Source organism: Sus scrofa, chromosome 3 (genome assembly GCF_054392235.1).
Source record: "Sus scrofa isolate SSC_HxYL_T2T_F1_AM1 chromosome 3, Sscrofa_HxYL_maternal_Yorkshire_Landrace_v2.0, whole genome shotgun sequence".
NCBI classification, from domain to species: domain Eukaryota; kingdom Metazoa; phylum Chordata; class Mammalia; order Artiodactyla; family Suidae; genus Sus; species Sus scrofa.
Window position 1 is genome coordinate 34,252,267 of NC_139385.1, and position 17,019 is coordinate 34,269,285.

The 17,019-nt window shown below is 49.4% G+C and overlaps 1 protein-coding gene across 5 annotated transcripts in view; it reads right to left on the bottom strand.

Annotated features, from left to right (window-relative positions):
* ABCC1 (ATP binding cassette subfamily C member 1) overlaps positions 1 to 15,509 on the bottom strand; it is a 155,001-nt gene extending 139,492 nt beyond the window's left edge. For all 5 annotated transcript variants that reach the window (XR_014840714.1, XR_014840713.1, XM_021086560.2 and 2 more), the window contains exon 1: positions 15,368 to 15,509. Coding sequence is in view for 3 of the 5 variants with exons in the window: in XM_021086560.2 (XP_020942219.2) it covers positions 15,368 to 15,415 (48 nt within the window). In the remaining 2 variants the exon portion in view is untranslated. The remainder of the gene's footprint in view (positions 1 to 15,367) is intronic.
* Between the last annotated feature and the right edge of the window lie 1,510 nt (positions 15,510 to 17,019).

Sequence of the window (17,019 nt, forward strand, 5' to 3'; positions counted from 1 at the left end):
ACATCCACGTCAGCTCCTTCTCAGGTTTCCTGGCGATCCCGTATTAGCTGTGGGAATAGGCCTGAAAAGTACAAGCAGGCTACAGAGGTAGTGTTACGGACACACGGTCACCAGGGAGAAAGCACAATCACGCAGTGGTTAAGTGACCAGCAAATCATGGCCTTGCCCAAAACATGGCAGCACGTGTTTTGAATCTGGGTGAGGGTTTCTCCACCTTCATGCTCCTGACATGTGGGTCCTGATAATTCTTTGTTGTTGGGGGGGCTTCCCTGCTGTCCAAGGTCAAGAGTATCCCTGACCTCTACGCACTAGATGCCAAGCTCACTCTCCCTCCAGCTGTGAAAACCAAACATGTTTTCAGACGTTGACAAATGTCCCCTGGGGACAAAATCGCCCAGATTGAGAAGGGCTCATCTGGGCAATTTGCAGAATATCCTGTTCTTTCATTCTGGGGTGACATATTTAACAGCTATTAGATAATACAAGAATATGACCAACTCAACAACTTCATAGAAATTCTAAAGTGATATGAAACTTCTTTGGGGGATAAAGTTATTAAGGTTAAAGAAAAGTGAACTTCTTTCAAGTATTAAGCATGTGGCAGACACTATTGGCTGGCTTACTCAACAGCCTTTCCTACCTCCCTTCTCTCTCACTGCCTCCCACTAAAGAAGCATAAAACCAAAAGCTCATGTTCCCTGCCTCCCTTGTAGCTAGAGCTGGGCATGTGATCCGATAGCTCCAGCCAAGGAGACCTGAGCAGAAGTCTATAGTGCCAGGAGAAGGGCTTTGGGGGAAGATTTTTACTTTCCTGAATAAAATGAGGCTGGTGTGGTCCTTCTCTCTTCCTACCGTGAACCTAGATGTGATGGTAAGAGCTGCAGCAGCCATTCTGGGGCCTTGAGGGAAAGACAAAGAAAATGGTGTCAGCCCTGACACCACTGAGTCGCTAATCCAATGCCAGTAACTATCAGAGCTACTGGACTTCCTGATATGTAAAAAACTAAATACCTTTATGTTTAGGCCACTGGAGTTCTGCTCTCTGTTTCTTGCAGCCAAAGGCAATCCTAACAGGGATGAGCACTGAGATATAAATGTCGAAATCATGAAGACCAGACACAAATGACTGAGGGTGAAACCATGGAGGAGAGGGCAGGCTCTGAGGTCCAACTGGAGGGTTTGAATACTATCTACATCCCTTGCTAGCTGTGTGAATGTGGGCAAGTTTCCTGTGCTTTGGTTTCCCCACCTAAAGCAAGAGAGCATAAGAGCATATAGCCAGCGTTACCAGGGAGCCTAAAACAAAGTATATACAGAGAAGGATTACCCCACTACTTGACAAAGAGTAATCCCCAATGCATATTATTTTACTTATAAAATACAAACTCTTACCAAAGCCACACAACAAAATAGGGATAAAGACTGGAATTGATTTAGTCATTGACTCTTGGCAACATTTAGCAAGGAAGCTGCCTCTAAGTACTGTATTTGAAATACCTCTGCCTTGGAGCTAATGGATAAGTGAGCAGAGGAGACAACAAGCAACCAAGACTTCCTGGAAGATCCACGTCTAGAGATCCAGGGCTCTCTACTCCTGCCAGCCACCTGTCTCTCCAAGCTCCAGCCACACTGGCCCTCCTTGTTAAGCTGGGGCTTCCGCACATGCTTTTTCCACTGCCTAGAATATTCTTACCCTCTGCTTTTGCCTAGGTAGCAAAGTGCTAGTTGTACTCCAATATCCACTCTTCCTGAACCCCTAATAACATCCTCAGCTGGGCCCATGACTGATGAGAAAGGAAACTACATTTCCCAGACTCCCTTGCAGCTAGAGGTGATCACATGACTGGGCTCCTGGCCTGTAGGATAAGAACAGAAGTCATGTGGGCAACTTCCTGGTTGTGTCCTGCCCTCTTTGCTCTGGTGGGCATGCAGCCACGGTGGTGCCCCATCTTGATTCACGATGACGGCAATATGTGGGGACAACAAAGCAACAAGACGCAAGGAGCCTGAGCCCCTGTCACCCTTAGGGACAGAGCTGCCACAGCAAGCCGGGATTTTTTTTTTTTACACCAGCGTGAAATGAGCTTCCCTCTTAAGCCATACAGCCACATCTATACCCTCATATGGGCTCCCCCCTCAGGGGGTCTCTCCTGTCCTTTGACGAATCAGGTCAAAGCCCCTACTGCACTCACTGAGCACCACAGAGCTCCCCTTACTTCCCGGCTATGACTTTCCACTTGTTTGGTCAATCCCCCGCCCCCAAGACTGGAAGCACAAGGATGGCAGGAGTTCTCTGCTCCTCTTTGGATTCTCGACATCAAGTTAAGTGGGAGGATATTCAGGGGCCCCTGAGAGAGCATCCGCTCAATGGGGCCACGTCACAGGACCAACGGGCGAGAGCTCTGTCCTCTGAGCACAACTCGTGAGCCTGGAGTGCTGACCCTCAGAGGCTCTGTCTCCTGCAAGGGGCGTCTAAGAGCAGGGGAAGATGTACCCCTGACACCCACTCAACCTTGATTTCGCATTTCCCCCAGATCTCCCTTACCTAGAAGTTAAACAACAAGACTGTCCAACCGCCTGGAGAGGGAACAGTTACTAGCAAATCACTTTATTAGGTTCACGCTGACATTTCATCTTCGAGTAAATATGCTCATTAAAAATGGGTCAAATCCAAGATACACAGTCAGTGAGACATAAAGAACATGTTTTCATGAAATCCTTTTCCTGCTTTTAAAAGAATATATTTGGATATGCGGAGCAGAGACTGAAAATTAAAATGCCAATAAGTTTTCTCTGAAGAGTGTAATTAGAGAGGGTTTTCGCCTTTTGCTATACTCATTCCCACACTGTTTGACTTTATACTGTACCTCCTATAATATCAGACAAAGACGGGAATAAGAGGGAAAAAAGTCCCCTTAAGGACTTCATTCAGGGCCATGTTTGTTTTCACATTTTACTACCGGCGTTCCAGCACGGTTTCATTTTATACCATACCTCATATAGTATCAGACCAAGAAGGGACTAAGAGAAAAGAAAAAAGTCCCTTTAAGTAATTCAATCAGAACCATGTTTATAGTAATAGAAAACCTGGAATTTCCCCAGGATGCATCGGTCAGCAGCCCTCAGAGCGGGCACAGCCCACCTCCATTCAGGTGCCATGGATTTAGATCCTTAAGCAGGTCTTCTTAATCCTATACTACAAAGAAAATCTGCAGAATGACTCTCCCCCACCCATCAGCCTCATTTTAGAGCCAATACCCAAAACCGCAGCAGGCCTCCTCAAGACCTGAGCACCCTAAAGGCACCCTACAACACCAGGCAAATTTGCCTGACTCCGCAGAGGCTGGGGACCAGTATCTGAATTCGTGGGGTCAGGCGGGGCTCCATCCTGATTCTGCCAAGACCTGCAGAGGGCCCAGAGGTTTCGAGGATGTGCTATGCCAGGAGAGAATCACCACATCAGAAATCCCCACTCCACCGCCCCCAACTGTCCAGCCTCCTGCAGAAGCACATGGCTGCTGCGCTCTGCTAAGAACAGCCTCTACATCTTGCATCTTTTCTTTCCAACAGTAAGATACGGGGCTGGATCACGGTCCCCACTTTAGAGATGAGGACAGTGAGGCTCCCAGAAGTTAAGTGCCTGGCCCTAAGGTGGCATGCAGGGAACTAGCAAGGCTGGTTTTTCAAATCCCGGCTCTTGAACCTGGCCTCCCGACCGGCGCCGTATACAGGCCTGGCTTTCTTTGGACTTGCACTGTCTCCTCACCCAAGCATCCCCAGGCCTTCAGCTGTCAATGTTCAGACTGCCCCGATGCCCAACCAATACCCTCTTTGGGAATAAACAGGGTCTGACCCAGGGGTGAGCCCTCTCTTCACCCCTTCCCATCAAAGATGCAACTGAACTGCAAGTGGGCCAGCCCTGACCCTAGCACCAAGTGTGAAGTGGTTCACTCAGACCTCAGGGATCAGTGGACAAAAGTAAAGGAGAGGCGAGCCCATCACACTACAACTGCGGTCCTCAGAGTCTAACCTACCAGGTGTCTTTTCTCCTCGACCCTGGGTTAGTAAAATGAATGACTTTGAGGGAGAAGCCTTATGAAAGGGCTCCCAGATAATCTAACTCAGCTATAACTACAGCATCACCTTCCCCAGCACCCTGCTGCTCCAACTTTCCCCTGGGCCACTGGTCTCCAGCCCTATAAAGGCTGATTAGAGGGACTACAGAAGGTACTGCCATTAATATGCACCTCTCGGCTGCTCTTAATAATCAGAAAAACAGCCATAATGATGGGCACTCTTAGAGAGGCCCTGCTAGTATTGAGCCAACACGTTTTAAAAAACAAGCAGGGCTGTAGCTAGGACAAACCCTTTTCAAATGATGTGAGATATTCACTCCACTCCTAAGAACATGTGCTAAAGAAATAAGTCAACAGGCACCACCCATGTGATAGTCATTAGAGAGTTTTCTTTAAGAGAAAAAAAAAATTAAAAAAAAAGCACTGGGGAAACAGCAACCTAAATGTCAAACCACAGGCCGTAATTATGGAAATTACCGTCCACCAAGACAAGGAACTATTGCTTAGACATTTAAAGGTATAATTACAAAAGTTATACAGGAACATGGGAAAATCCTTACAAGACTAAATGAAGACGGGGATGGAAGAGAGTACACACTCTGCAAGAGCAACCTTGCGAAACCACATAAAAATCTGGACGGAATTCGGATGTTAATGCACCAAACAATGACCAATGGAAAAATACGGGCAACACACATGACTGACAAAGGGGCAAGTTTCGCGAGAGCCCCTGAAAAGTAAGGGGGAAAGGCCCGTGTAAAGATGCACAAAAAGGAAACGGAAAGAAAGACATACACGAAAAGAACAGGCACATGGCCGAGGATTGTGACATAGGATGCTACGCTTCTAAGTAAAATGCAGGTGAAAATCAGATATATTTTTATACAACATATTTTGATAATCTTTCAAATTAACAGAATTGAACCATGTCCAGTGCCAGGAAAGATGAAGAGGAATGGGAATGCTCATTCCTTGTCATTAGGAATGGACTTGTTACTAACTTTCTGGAAAATAACCAGCCAATACCCATTAAAAATTAAAATTTACACCAGTTCCCTGGTGGCCTAGCAGGTCAAGGATTGGGTGGTGTCACTGCTATGGCTTGGGGCACTGCTGTGGTGTGGGTGTGATTCTTAGCCTGGGAACTTCTTTATGCTGTGGGTGTGGCCCAAAAAATTAAAATTTACATAATTTTAACCCATGTACAAAGACATTCACTGGGACACTGTTTACAGAATAAAAATGGGGAATAATGCAAGTGATGTTATTCATTGGGCAATGGCTGAATTAATTACAGCAAATCTATAACTTGGAATATCATACAACTCGCTAAAGAATTACCAGTATGAGTCTATATATCGCCATGTATCATATGCTAAGGAAAAATAAAAAGCAGAGTGATGATTATAACATAACCCATTTTATCTTTAAACATATTATTTATGTTTATAAGCATTTCCATAATTACAGAGAAAGGACTGGGAGAGTATTTTGGTTACTGGTCAGAGAGAGTTAATGCTTTTTTCTTTTTTTTGGCCACGCCCACAACATGTGGACGGTCCAGGGCCAAGGACTGAACTCACCCAGAGCAGCAACAAAACTGGATCCCCCCGCCACAAGGGAACTCCTAATGCTTTATTTAAATATCTCTATGTTGTCTGTTTTGTTACAAGGAGTGTCACTTTAGGAACCAGAAAACTCTACAGTTAAACTAGGAAGTTTATGTGTAAAAATCAAATCAGAGTTGCATTAGCTCAATGGGATTATGAGGAAAACTTTTGCATGTTAAACTGCTGACGCAAAAGCACATTCTAAGCAACAGAGAATTCAAAGAACGTTTAAAAATTTAAACACATCTTTCTTTTCTTTTTTGCCTTTTAGAGCTGCACCCACAGCCTATGGAGGTTCCCAGGCTAGGGGTCCAATCAGAGCTGCAGCTGCCGGCCTACACCACAGCCACAGCAACACCAGATCTGAGCCGCGTCTACAACTTACACCACAGCTCACAGCAACACCGGATCCTCAACCCACTGAGCAAGGCCAGGGATCAAACCTGCATCCTCACAGATACTAATCAGATTCATTTCCACTGCGCCACAATGGGAATGCCTAAACATAACTTTTTCAAAAGAGAACAAAACCAATCACTCTCTGGACCAAATCCACTGGAATATAAGGTTTAACTCCCCCCCCCCCCCGCTCCCACCCCCGAACAAAACCCTTTCACAAATAGGGAAGCAATGTGACCCTGGTCAGTTTTCAACTTGATCTCTGCTCTCAAATGCCAGGAACACAGCAGGTGCTTAATAAATGCTGGGGAGTCCATTCGTGGACATCTAAACTACAGCAGCCACCTGGCAATTAGAACGATCAGATTTCAAAATGCCCATATTCCCCAAAGCCAGAGATTTCTCAGGGGGGGGCTTACTCTGAGTCATTTACATCTATTTGCGTACAGTGCAAAGACGAGCACCCCAAGCTCATCCCATGGAAACTGGAACGAACGCCCCGGACACTGGGGGAATATACAGCACAGTCACGAACAGACGCATGTGGAGCTTGTGAAGTATTATTTCCTTTTTCTTTCAATTTGCACGTACTTAACGCGGCAAGAAAACCAACACTGGTTTCTAAAATGAAAGGAGCAAGATATAGAAGTTACTTAGAATATGAACTTATCTGGGGAGGAAAAAAAAGACTCTCCTTCTCTCTCCCCACCTCTCCCACGCCTCTCACTTGTCGCACATATTTGCATATGCTTGAAATTTTCTAGAAGGACACCCAAGAAACTACCATCGCTGGCAACTTCTACAAACAGAGCGCAAGGAGGGGGAGTACTGAAACTTTTACTTTCCCTTTATATTATTCTAGAATAGAGCTTTACTCTAGGGTGTTTTTTGTTTTTTTTGTTTTTTTTTTTAACTTTCATTAAACGTTAGAACCTTTTTAAAAAGATAAAGGAAAGTAACAGCACAAGCAAAAAAGTTACCACGCAAGTTCTTCCAGGTCAATTCAACACCTAGCGTTAAAACAAGAGTTTTCTAGCAACCTACAGAAAGTCACCTTAATCACACAAGACAGCACCTCATCATCTTAACAGGTCAGGAAAAGCCCCTGGAGAAGAATCAAGGGCAGTGGGAAATCCCAACATGATCTGACCTTGAACGTTGCAGCTAAGCTGCTAAAACAGATGAGGCTCATAAATGTACATATAGACGTAATTTTTTTTTTTTTCAGTTTTTTTAGAGCCACACCCGCAGCATTTGGAGGTTCCCAGGCTGGGGTCGAATTGGAGCTACAGCTGCTGGCCTATACCACAGCTCACGGCAACGCCGGATCCTTAACCCACTGAGCGAGGCCAGGGATCGAACCTGCAACCTCATGGTTCCTAGTTGGGTTCGTTTCTGCTGCGCCACGACGGGAACTCCTAAACTTAATTTTTAAAACCTGAGTCGCATTCAAACATAAATGGATGAGAGGCCCACAAGTGTGGGGGCACAAGTATTGCTCCATTTCCTCACCAAGCTGCAATAAGCTTCCTCCTTGGAATTTCCAGGTCCTTATTATGACCACGAGCCACTGTATGAGCGCTTTACACATTTCTGCAGAATGCTCCAGATGACATCTTCATGAAACCAGCTCTGCAGTTTGGAGTTAAGTGCTGCGAAACTTTGACCCGCATCCCAGGATCTTGGCACTTGCTGTTCCCTTCACCTAGGACTCCCTGCCCCCAGCCCTTGTGCCGCCAGCTTTGGCATTCAGGTCAAAGGTCAAATGTCACTTCCTCCAAAGGGCCCTCCCAGGACACACCCCTTCACGGTTTGCACCCCAGTTCTTCCCAGTTCATGCCTTGGCGGCACTTGTCGCTGTCCCAAAAAATCATTTTGGTCATCCCCAGTATTAGCCTCATGAGAACAGGGGTCTGTCTTGTTCATGGCTGTATTTCCTGTGTCTAGAACAGCGTCAGCCCACGGTAGATGCTCAATTCATCATAACAGAGTGAAGAAATGAATGAGTGAGAAATGGTAGTGGGAAGAACAGGAGAACGAACCCAGTGTTCTAAAGACCTCGCTCAAGTTCTCTGTGCCCGGGAAACGAGGGCACTTGACACACGCTCTCCAGAAAGGAAGGCAGCCCCAAGCAGGTAGTTACTCAGGGAGCCACGTAAAGACAGACGAAGGTTCCCAAGGAGACAACTCCCTTGGGATGGGAAAGCGGGAAGGCAAAGGCCCCATAAAACCTCAATTACCACCTGAGGGTACTGGATGCCACCCTCTGCGGGCCTCCAGACCCACTTTCCAGAACTTGGCAACCTCCTCCAGGAAATGAACCCCACAATTAAACCAAGGGGACACTTAAGCAGAATGCCGGACATTGTAATTGTTCACCTATCCCGGGGCAGTTGAAGATGAAGGAGTCGTGCTTCAAAGCGGACCTCTAAAGGCGGGCCCTTCACCCGGGGACTGAACCATCACAGCCAGACCCCCCACGCCCAACACGTCCTGACCAGAACGGATCAGAGGGGAGAGGCACAGCCCGGGGTGGAAAGAAGCAAACAGCATGGAAACGGCTGTAATTTCCTTCTCCGGCTAATGGGAGTTTAACCTCCTTAACGTCTCATTGAGCTTCCCCAAGGCCACCCGAATAAAGCCAATGACATGAGCAATTCGACAGCCTAAATACTTAGGGAAATGCAGCGACAAGGCCGAAGTCTTGCCCCAAATTTCTTCTCCAGATTCCTCCACACCAATGGCTGTGGGACTTTGCCACCCAGGGGACATCTGACAATGCCTGGAGACATTTCTGTGTCACAACACAGGGCAGGGGCTATTGGCATCGAGTGGGTAGAGACCAGGGACACTGCTGGCCAGCCTACAGTGCACAGGGCACCCCCACGACAGGAAGAACCTGGCCCCAAATGTCAAGGGTGCCAGGCTGAGAGACAGCACCACACCTGCCACCCTCCCCCACAGTGGCTTCCTCATACCTCCATCCACAGAGATGCGGTGCCAGTTCCCAGGCCAGGCTGAGGGAAGCACTCGCTCTGGTTTCCTTTCTGCAAAATGTTCAGGCAAGTTTTCACAGGCAAGAGTTTTACTGACCATTAAGAGCTGGGGAGGAGTTCCCATCGTGGCACAGCGGAAACAAATCCAACTAGGAACCAGGAGGATGCAGGTTCGATCCCTGGCCTAACCCAGGGGGTTAAGGATCCGGCGTTGCTGTGAGCTGTGGGGGTGGATCGCAGACGCAGCTCAGATCCCCGGGTAGCTGTAGCTCCAACTAGACCCCTAGCCTGGGAACCTCCACATGACGCAGGTGCGGTCCTTAAAAAAAAAAAAAAAAAAAGAAAAAAAAGAAAAAAAAGAGCTGGTGAAATCTACACTTTATCCCACCAAGAAAATCTGGAGCCAACATACAAACTGGACGCTGGCTTCAAACTACCCGGGCATTGATAATTCGTTTATCCGTCCCCCTCCTGCCAACATGACTAAGCCAGAACAGCATGAAACTAGTGAGCCAGATGGGCCCCCATCACTTTACCAAAAAGCAGGGCTTCAGGGCAGAAGATGCCTGCTCAAATGCCTACAGGTGCCAGGTGAGTTCCTTCAGTGGGGGAAGCAGACCAGGTGAGAAAGCAAAATTAAAAAAAAAAAAAAAAAAAAAAAAAAAAAAAAAAAAAACAGACACCAGGCCTTAGAATGAAAGCTGCAATAGGAGCTTTTCCCCACTGTGGCGCAATGGGATCAGCAGCATCTCTGCAGTGCCAAGGATGCTGGTTCAATCCCCAGCCCAGCACAGTGGATTAAAGGATCCGGTGTTGCTGCAGCTGTGGCATAAGTCGCAACTGTAGCTTGGATCTGATTCCTGGTCCAGAAACTCCATATACTCAGGGGAGGCCAAAAGAGGGAAAAACGAAACAAAACAAAACAAATAAACAGAATGAATTAAAGCTGCAATAAGGAAGAGCGGCGGTTGGGGCAACCTGGGGGCAGCCCCAGCCAACCACCAGCATGTACACATGCAGGCCCTTGTGCAATCAGATCTGATTTTTTTTTTTTTTCTTTTTTTGGCCATGCCTGTGGCATGCAGAAGTTTCCAGGCCAGGGATCAAACCCGAGCCACAAGAGTAACAATGCCGAGTCCTTAAGCACCAGGGTGCGAAGGAAATCCCAGATTTTTCAAAAGTCAGAAATCCAGATTTTTCTGTGAAATATTCCCATTGGTAAATATGAGCAATCACAGTAATTTATAATTAAAAGAAAGTCAAACCAGCATACTGCTGGGCTAGATCTAACCCCTCCCTATCCATGGAACTGGTACCTCAGACACTCAAATTCAAATGTTAACTGTCCCTACTGTGTGCTGAGATCTGGGAAAAGAGACACAAGACTCAGTTCAGACCCTTGCAAACAAAATATAAAGCGGTGGGATGTGGTTTGTTCTACCTGAGACTCCATTCCAGACAGGTGAGTGACTATTTCATCCTCAGAGGGCTCCAGAAAGAGGCTTCAACCCAGCTCAAAAGCCACTGCAAAGCTTCACGCCATTCATTCATTCAACAAACATTTACTGAGCACCAACTATGTTCCAGGCACTGTTCCAGATGCTGGGATTACAGCCATAAAAACAAACACAGGCAAAAACCCAGTCCCGTGAAGGTTTGGTGGGAATTTACAGAGAGTAAATCAAGTAAGTGAAAGATGGTAGTAAGTACTAGGGGGGCAGGGGGGTGGGACAAGGAAAAGGAAGGACGGGAGTAAATGGAAGTGGCAGGGAGTCAGGGAAAGGCTGCCCAAGGTGACATCTGAACCAGGATTAGAGGTGCAGGAGCACTGTGGGCAGAGGGAACCGTAAGTGCAAAGGCCCTGGGGCAGCCTGGCAGCCAGCATGTCTGAAGTGGAGGGAGATGGAAAAGAGCGGGCAGTGTGGCCAGAGAGGTGAGGGGACCAGAAGCTGTCAGGGCTCGTGAGCCCCTCGAAGCCCTCCAGCCTTTCCCCTGAGGGAAGTGGGGAGTCGCTGCAGGGTTTTAAGCAGAAGGCGGAGAGGATCTGACCTACGTCTTTGACAGAGTCCTTCTGGCTGCCGGGTTAAGACCAGACTGTGGGAGTCACGGGGGTGGGGGGTGGGGGCAGCAGGGACAGCATGGAGCTGCTCACGGTGGCTCTGGCTACAGCGGTAGCTGGGGAGGCTGTGAGAAGCAGGCAGATTTGGAAATATTTTGAAGGAACAGGCAGCAGGATTTGCTGACAGATAGATCAGTTGTGGAACGGGAGGGAAAAGAGAGGCAGGAATGGTGAGAGGTCTGGGCCTGAGCCTCTGGGGACAGGGCTGCCACCGACTGAGATGGGGAGGGGCTCAAAGTTCTGGTGGGACATGGTTCAGTGAGAGACACCTGTTGAGACACCCAGGTGTAGATACAGCTTCTAAAAAGTCAAGAACACAAATGGAAAGAGATTTTTTTTTTCTTTTTTTTAAATCCACCACCGCATTCCAAATGTCAGGCTCCACTGGGGCTTCCTTCTGCAAGGCTGGAGGGCAATCCAGGAACCCTGGACTAGCCCTTGCCCTGTCCTCTCAACAGTCCCCTTTCCTCTTCCCAAGGCCATTCACCTTGTCATGCGGCCATTCTGGGCATCAGGTTCAACACGCATGAAGCGGGATGAGGGGAGGGGAAGAGCTGACAGGTTGCAAGGATCCCCTGACTCTAAGGATCCACAAGGGAGCAGGGAGACTGGACGGACGGACAAGTGGATGTAAAGGAAGAGAGAGGAAGGTGGAGGGGGGAAAAGTGATGAGTCTAAAAACCCATAGGAAACTTCAGAAATAAGGGGAAAAAAAAAAACACTGGCTCTTCCTAGATTGTTGTGAAGCCAACGGGAGCTATTATGGCAGGAATCAGAACGAGTCCAAGGTCAGACCTTAAACCAAGAGGGATTTCTCATGGCTTCTAAAATACTCCTCTTCTCCCACCCTTGGCCCCTAATTCAAATATTCAGGGGTTCACTGAGTTGGAGGATGGCTCAGGGCAACTCCGCGGCAAACAGCAGCACCAGGACCAAATATTAGTAGGACTCCAAGAACGACGACACTGGTCAGGCACTTCCATTCACCCTCGGCAGCAGCAGGTTCAGCAGCAAAAATGAACTAGAGGGTTCCCTTCAGAGAGGATTGCTTACACTTACTGAGTGCTAACTGTATACCAAAGGCAACATTCTAAGTACCAGAGGATCCGCTCGGTGCCGTGCTCTCACCCCCTTATCTACCTGGGAAACTGAGGCACGGACGGATGGGGAAGACACTCCACCAAGACACACGGCCAGGATTTGAACCCTCCAGGGAGGAGCCACACTGCACTGCTTCCTGACTTGTTGCTTACTCTTTGACATTTTCTGATTTTTCTCCACTGGACATGCAACATATTAATAAATACATTTCTTTTAATTTTTTCTTTTTAGGGCCATGGACGTTCCCTGTCCAGGGGTTGAATCAGAGCTGCAGCTGTCAGCCTACACCACAGCCACAGCATTGCAGGATCCGAGCCCCATCTGTGACCTACACCGCAGTTTTTGGCAACACCGGATCCTTAACCCACTGAGCGGGGCCAGGGATCAAACCCCGTGTCCTCACAGGCACTATGTCAGGTTCTTAACCCACTGAGCAACAGTGGGGACGTCTCCACATTTGTTGAAATAACTTGCAAGGGGAGGCCATGCCCACTCTCCCATCATTCAAACATCAACCACAAAACAGCCCTTCCTATCTGCCCCCTGCCAGCCACCTTCGATGGAAAAACAGGTGAACTTAGCCCCTATTTTCCATTTAGATAACCAAGTTCCTCTTTGTTCATTCCAGAGCATTTGCCTTGGTGAAGGTAGTAAGTCAGCTGAACCCTCACCACAGCTGATTTCCACATCTTGATTTTTCTGGCCATTTCCTGGGGGCTCAGAGGCAGGCACTGGCCCAGAAAGAAGGCGCCGCAATAAGCGTCTCAGGTGGGCTGGGGGCCTTGATCTCTAAACTGGAGACTCTGTTCAAGGGAGGAGCCAGGCATGGGTGGGTGAGTGGCCCAATCCTGCATTCCAGCTGAAAAAAAAAGTGAGTCCAAAGGAAGGACCAGCAACTCAAAACACACAACTTCATTTTTGGAAAGAAGAATAACCATTGTTTAACTCTGTGCAGGGCATGGGCTGAGCCGCTTGCACAACGACGGTAGGAGGTTGGGACTTTGGTGGGCCCCAGCACCCATTTTACAGGTGAGAAAACTGAGGCACAGAGAGGCATAGTGGTTTGCCCAAGGTCACACAGTTACCTAAGGGCTGGGAGGCCAGTCTCTCCTGCCCTTGAGGGTGCGCCCTGGAAAACAGAGAAGTCACCTGCTTTCCGTTTGATTTCTCCTGCTACCTGGAAGAACCCACCCCCAGCTCCCTGCGCTCAAACTCTGGTTCCAGGGCATCTCCAGAAACTGGGACATCTGGTGAGTCCAGAAATCCAGAGGGAGGAGGGGCAAGGGAAAGGCTGCAAGGCCAAAGACTGGGGGAGGATGGAGGACCTGGCAGAGGTGAAGGCCAAGCACCTGGCAATTTATGTAGCAAAAGTTCTTGCCAGGAGAAAAAAAAAAAAGTACAACTAGTTTCTCCAGACAAGTTTCTTCAGCTAAAATTAGAGGATCCCCCCCCTAAACTCATTTGACTTTGGAAAACCTGATTAGCCACCAACTGCCAGCTGTCATCTATAAAATGTATCCTCGTGCAGAATCTAATTTATGGTTCCCTATTTTTTCTCCCTCTGTAATTTAAGAAAACAAACAAGGAAATACTCCAGTAATCACAGCAACGCTAGACCAGATCCCCATCTGATTCTCGCAGAAATTATCTTGCTGTTGTCACACAGGGTACTGGGAGCAAGGACCTCCTATATTTTCCTCTCAACTTAAGTAGAATCCTACAGTGCACAACCAGCTCTCCAATCACTCCTGGACCCTGAGCACAAAGCGTCTGTACTATTTCCAGCCCCAGAGTAAATCTCTGGTCCCCCTGGCCTGAAAATAGGAGACATCATACCCAGATGTGTTTGGCTGTTCTACCAAGTGATAACCCCCCAAAATAAAGCCTTTTCACCGGGGCCCTCAAGCCTGACTGTTCACCACTCCAAATGCAGCCTGCAAGGAGAGGACTACAAAACAGAGCAAGAAGGCATGTGGGGATGCGCCTCGCTGGCTCCAAAGAACCAAGGATATTTTCTCTCCTGATTCCTAAACAAAAGGGTTCAGATTTGTGTACCTTGTTTACCAATAACCAAGATGGGAGGATACAAAAGTGCTTCCTGTTACCAAGAGGCAAATCGCATTAGAGGGAAACTAAAGCCCAAGACACTGGGGATTAAACCACTGGAGAGTGGACTTGGGCGACCCAGCCAGGCTCAGCACTGAACATTCAGAAGAAACCTTGGCAGCGGGTAAACCCTGGGGGTGGGTCCCCACAGAGAAGAGCCTCACGTTACAGGGGTGGAACAGCAGATCCACAGATGCCAGGATTCTGGGCATCCTCAGCTGCAGCCTAAACCTGACCCCAGGTCAGGCAAGGCAGGGCAGGGGTGAACAGCCTTACCTTCCTTCCTGGCTGTTCCTCGAACTTCCCTAATTCTTCCCCTGTCCCCCCCATAGGAATTAAGTAGAAAGTAAAAGGTGACAAAAACATGTAACCCGCAGGAGAGGAATGTGGATATCAAACCATCCGGAAGGGGGCAATCCTCAACCCCGCCCCTGGTAGCCCCTTTTTACAGCCCGAGCCCCTCTCCAGCTCAGCCCTTTGGTAACAGGGTGTTTGTTAAAGAAGGGAACCCACCAAGGCGATGAGGGAGCTTAAGCAGGAAGACAGCCCCATCTCTGACACCTTCCCTGGATTTTTAATTGTAAACAGAACCCCACAACAGAAAGGGCCCCCCTTTTCAGCCTCCTCCCCCGGCCTCTGGCCCCTCACCTTTCCCCAAAAGCCCCAGAGCCAGGCACTTGCAAGCCCTCCCCAAGGCTCTGCCTCCCTGGAGCCAAGTCACCCAAGTTTCCTCCCCCGCCCCCATCAGCGGCACTCCCGAGGGACCAGCCGCGGGCGGGGTGGGGAGCGCCCCCCCTGCCCAGGCCGGCAGCAGGGCGGGGAACGAGGCGCTCGGGGAGACAGTGGAGCCGGGGCTGCGGGCCCGGCCCGCCCAGCCTGGCGCTTCCCCGCCGCCGGCCGGCCTCCCTCCCGCTCCCCGCCGCCGGCCCCACGCGGCCCCGGCGGCCGCCAAGCACGTACCCAGAAGGGGTCGGAGCCATCGGCGCTGCAGAAGCCCCGGAGCGCCATGCGGCCGGCTCGGGCACGGCGGGCAGCGACGGGCAGCAGCGGGCTGAGAAGCCCGGCTGCTGCTGGCGGCGGCGGCGGCGGCGGCGGCGAAGGCGAGGGCGGGAGGCAGCGGCTGAGCAAGCCGGGGCCGCAACGCCGCCTGATTGGCGGGCGCGTCACGGGGATGCGGCGGCCCCGCCCCGCTCACCTCGCCCGGCCCTCGCGGGCGGCGTGGGGAGGCTGCACCCCCAGGCGCCCGATCCCCAACCCCCACTCCATTAGGGGCCCGGACCTTCGTGTCCAGACCCTCAGACCCCTTTTGAAATCCTGTTGTAACAACAATGATGACAGCAAAGGTAACGATAACACCCTGAGGAAATGACATGTCCTGATCCCTCTATGACCCCGGAGAGTGCCTGACACTGTGGCTGCGTCCTCATTGAACCCTTTATGACTCCCTTTTCATGAAGGAAGAAAACGGGAGCCAGAGAGGTTGAGTGACTGCTCCAGGGTCACCGGGCTGACCCAGCCTGCCCACTCCAGAGCAGATGCGGAAATAATGAGATGGATACTCTTATTAATCTAGCCTTTACCGGTGGAGAAACTGAAGCTCAGAAAGTTGAAGCAATTTGCCCAAGGTCACACAGGTGGCAGGTAGCAGAAGTGAGTTTAGAACCTATGACCCCTCTAACTGCAGAGCACTCATGGCCTGAGGGCTCCAGTCTCCATCCCAAACAGCTGTGTGAAAAGCTGCTTGGCACTTTCTCGACCCTCTCTGCAGCCCTTAGGAAATAACCAGAATATCGATCCTTACCTCGGAGGTAAAGAAACTAGGCCTAAGAACATCAAAATAATTAACACAGTCAAGGGGCTTCCTAAGGCTGAGTCCTTAGCCATGAAGGTGAATTAACTTGTGTAATGCTCACAAGGACTGGGAGAGGTAAAGTACTATTATTATTCCCATCTTGCATTTGAGGAGACTGAGGCTCAGAGAGGCAGAGTAATTTGTCAGGGATTATGTAGTCGGCAAGTGCCTAATCTTTGAATCCAAGCAGACTGGTCAGGAAGGGAGGAATCTGTAATGCTACCCATTTTGCCATACTGCCTCTTTCTAATGCACTGGCAGCCAAGTGACAAGCTAGGGCTGGGAGTTTCCATTACGGCGCAGCAGAAATGAATCAGACCAATATCCATGAGGATGCAGTTTTGATCCCTGGCCTCCCTCAGTGGGTTGGGGATCCTGCCTCAGATGCGGCTCAGATCCCACACTGCTGTGCCTGCGGCGAAGGCCAGCGGCTATAGTTCCCATTTGACCCCTAACCTGGGAACTTCCATATGCTGCAGGTGCAGCCCTAAAGAGCAAAAAAAAAAAAAGAAAAAGGGAGAAATAAGCTGAGGCCTGGGAGTGGAAGATTTCCTCTTTCTCTCCTCCTTAATCCTCTGCCTGATGTTTCCATTTCACACACACACACACACACACACACGCACGCACTAGAGCTGCACCAAAGAAAACCGGAACATGGAGTTCCCGTTGTGGCTCCGCGGTAAACAAATCCGACTAGGAACCATGAGGTTGCAGGTTGCTGTGGCTCTGGTGTAGGCCAGTGGCTACAACTCCGATTAGA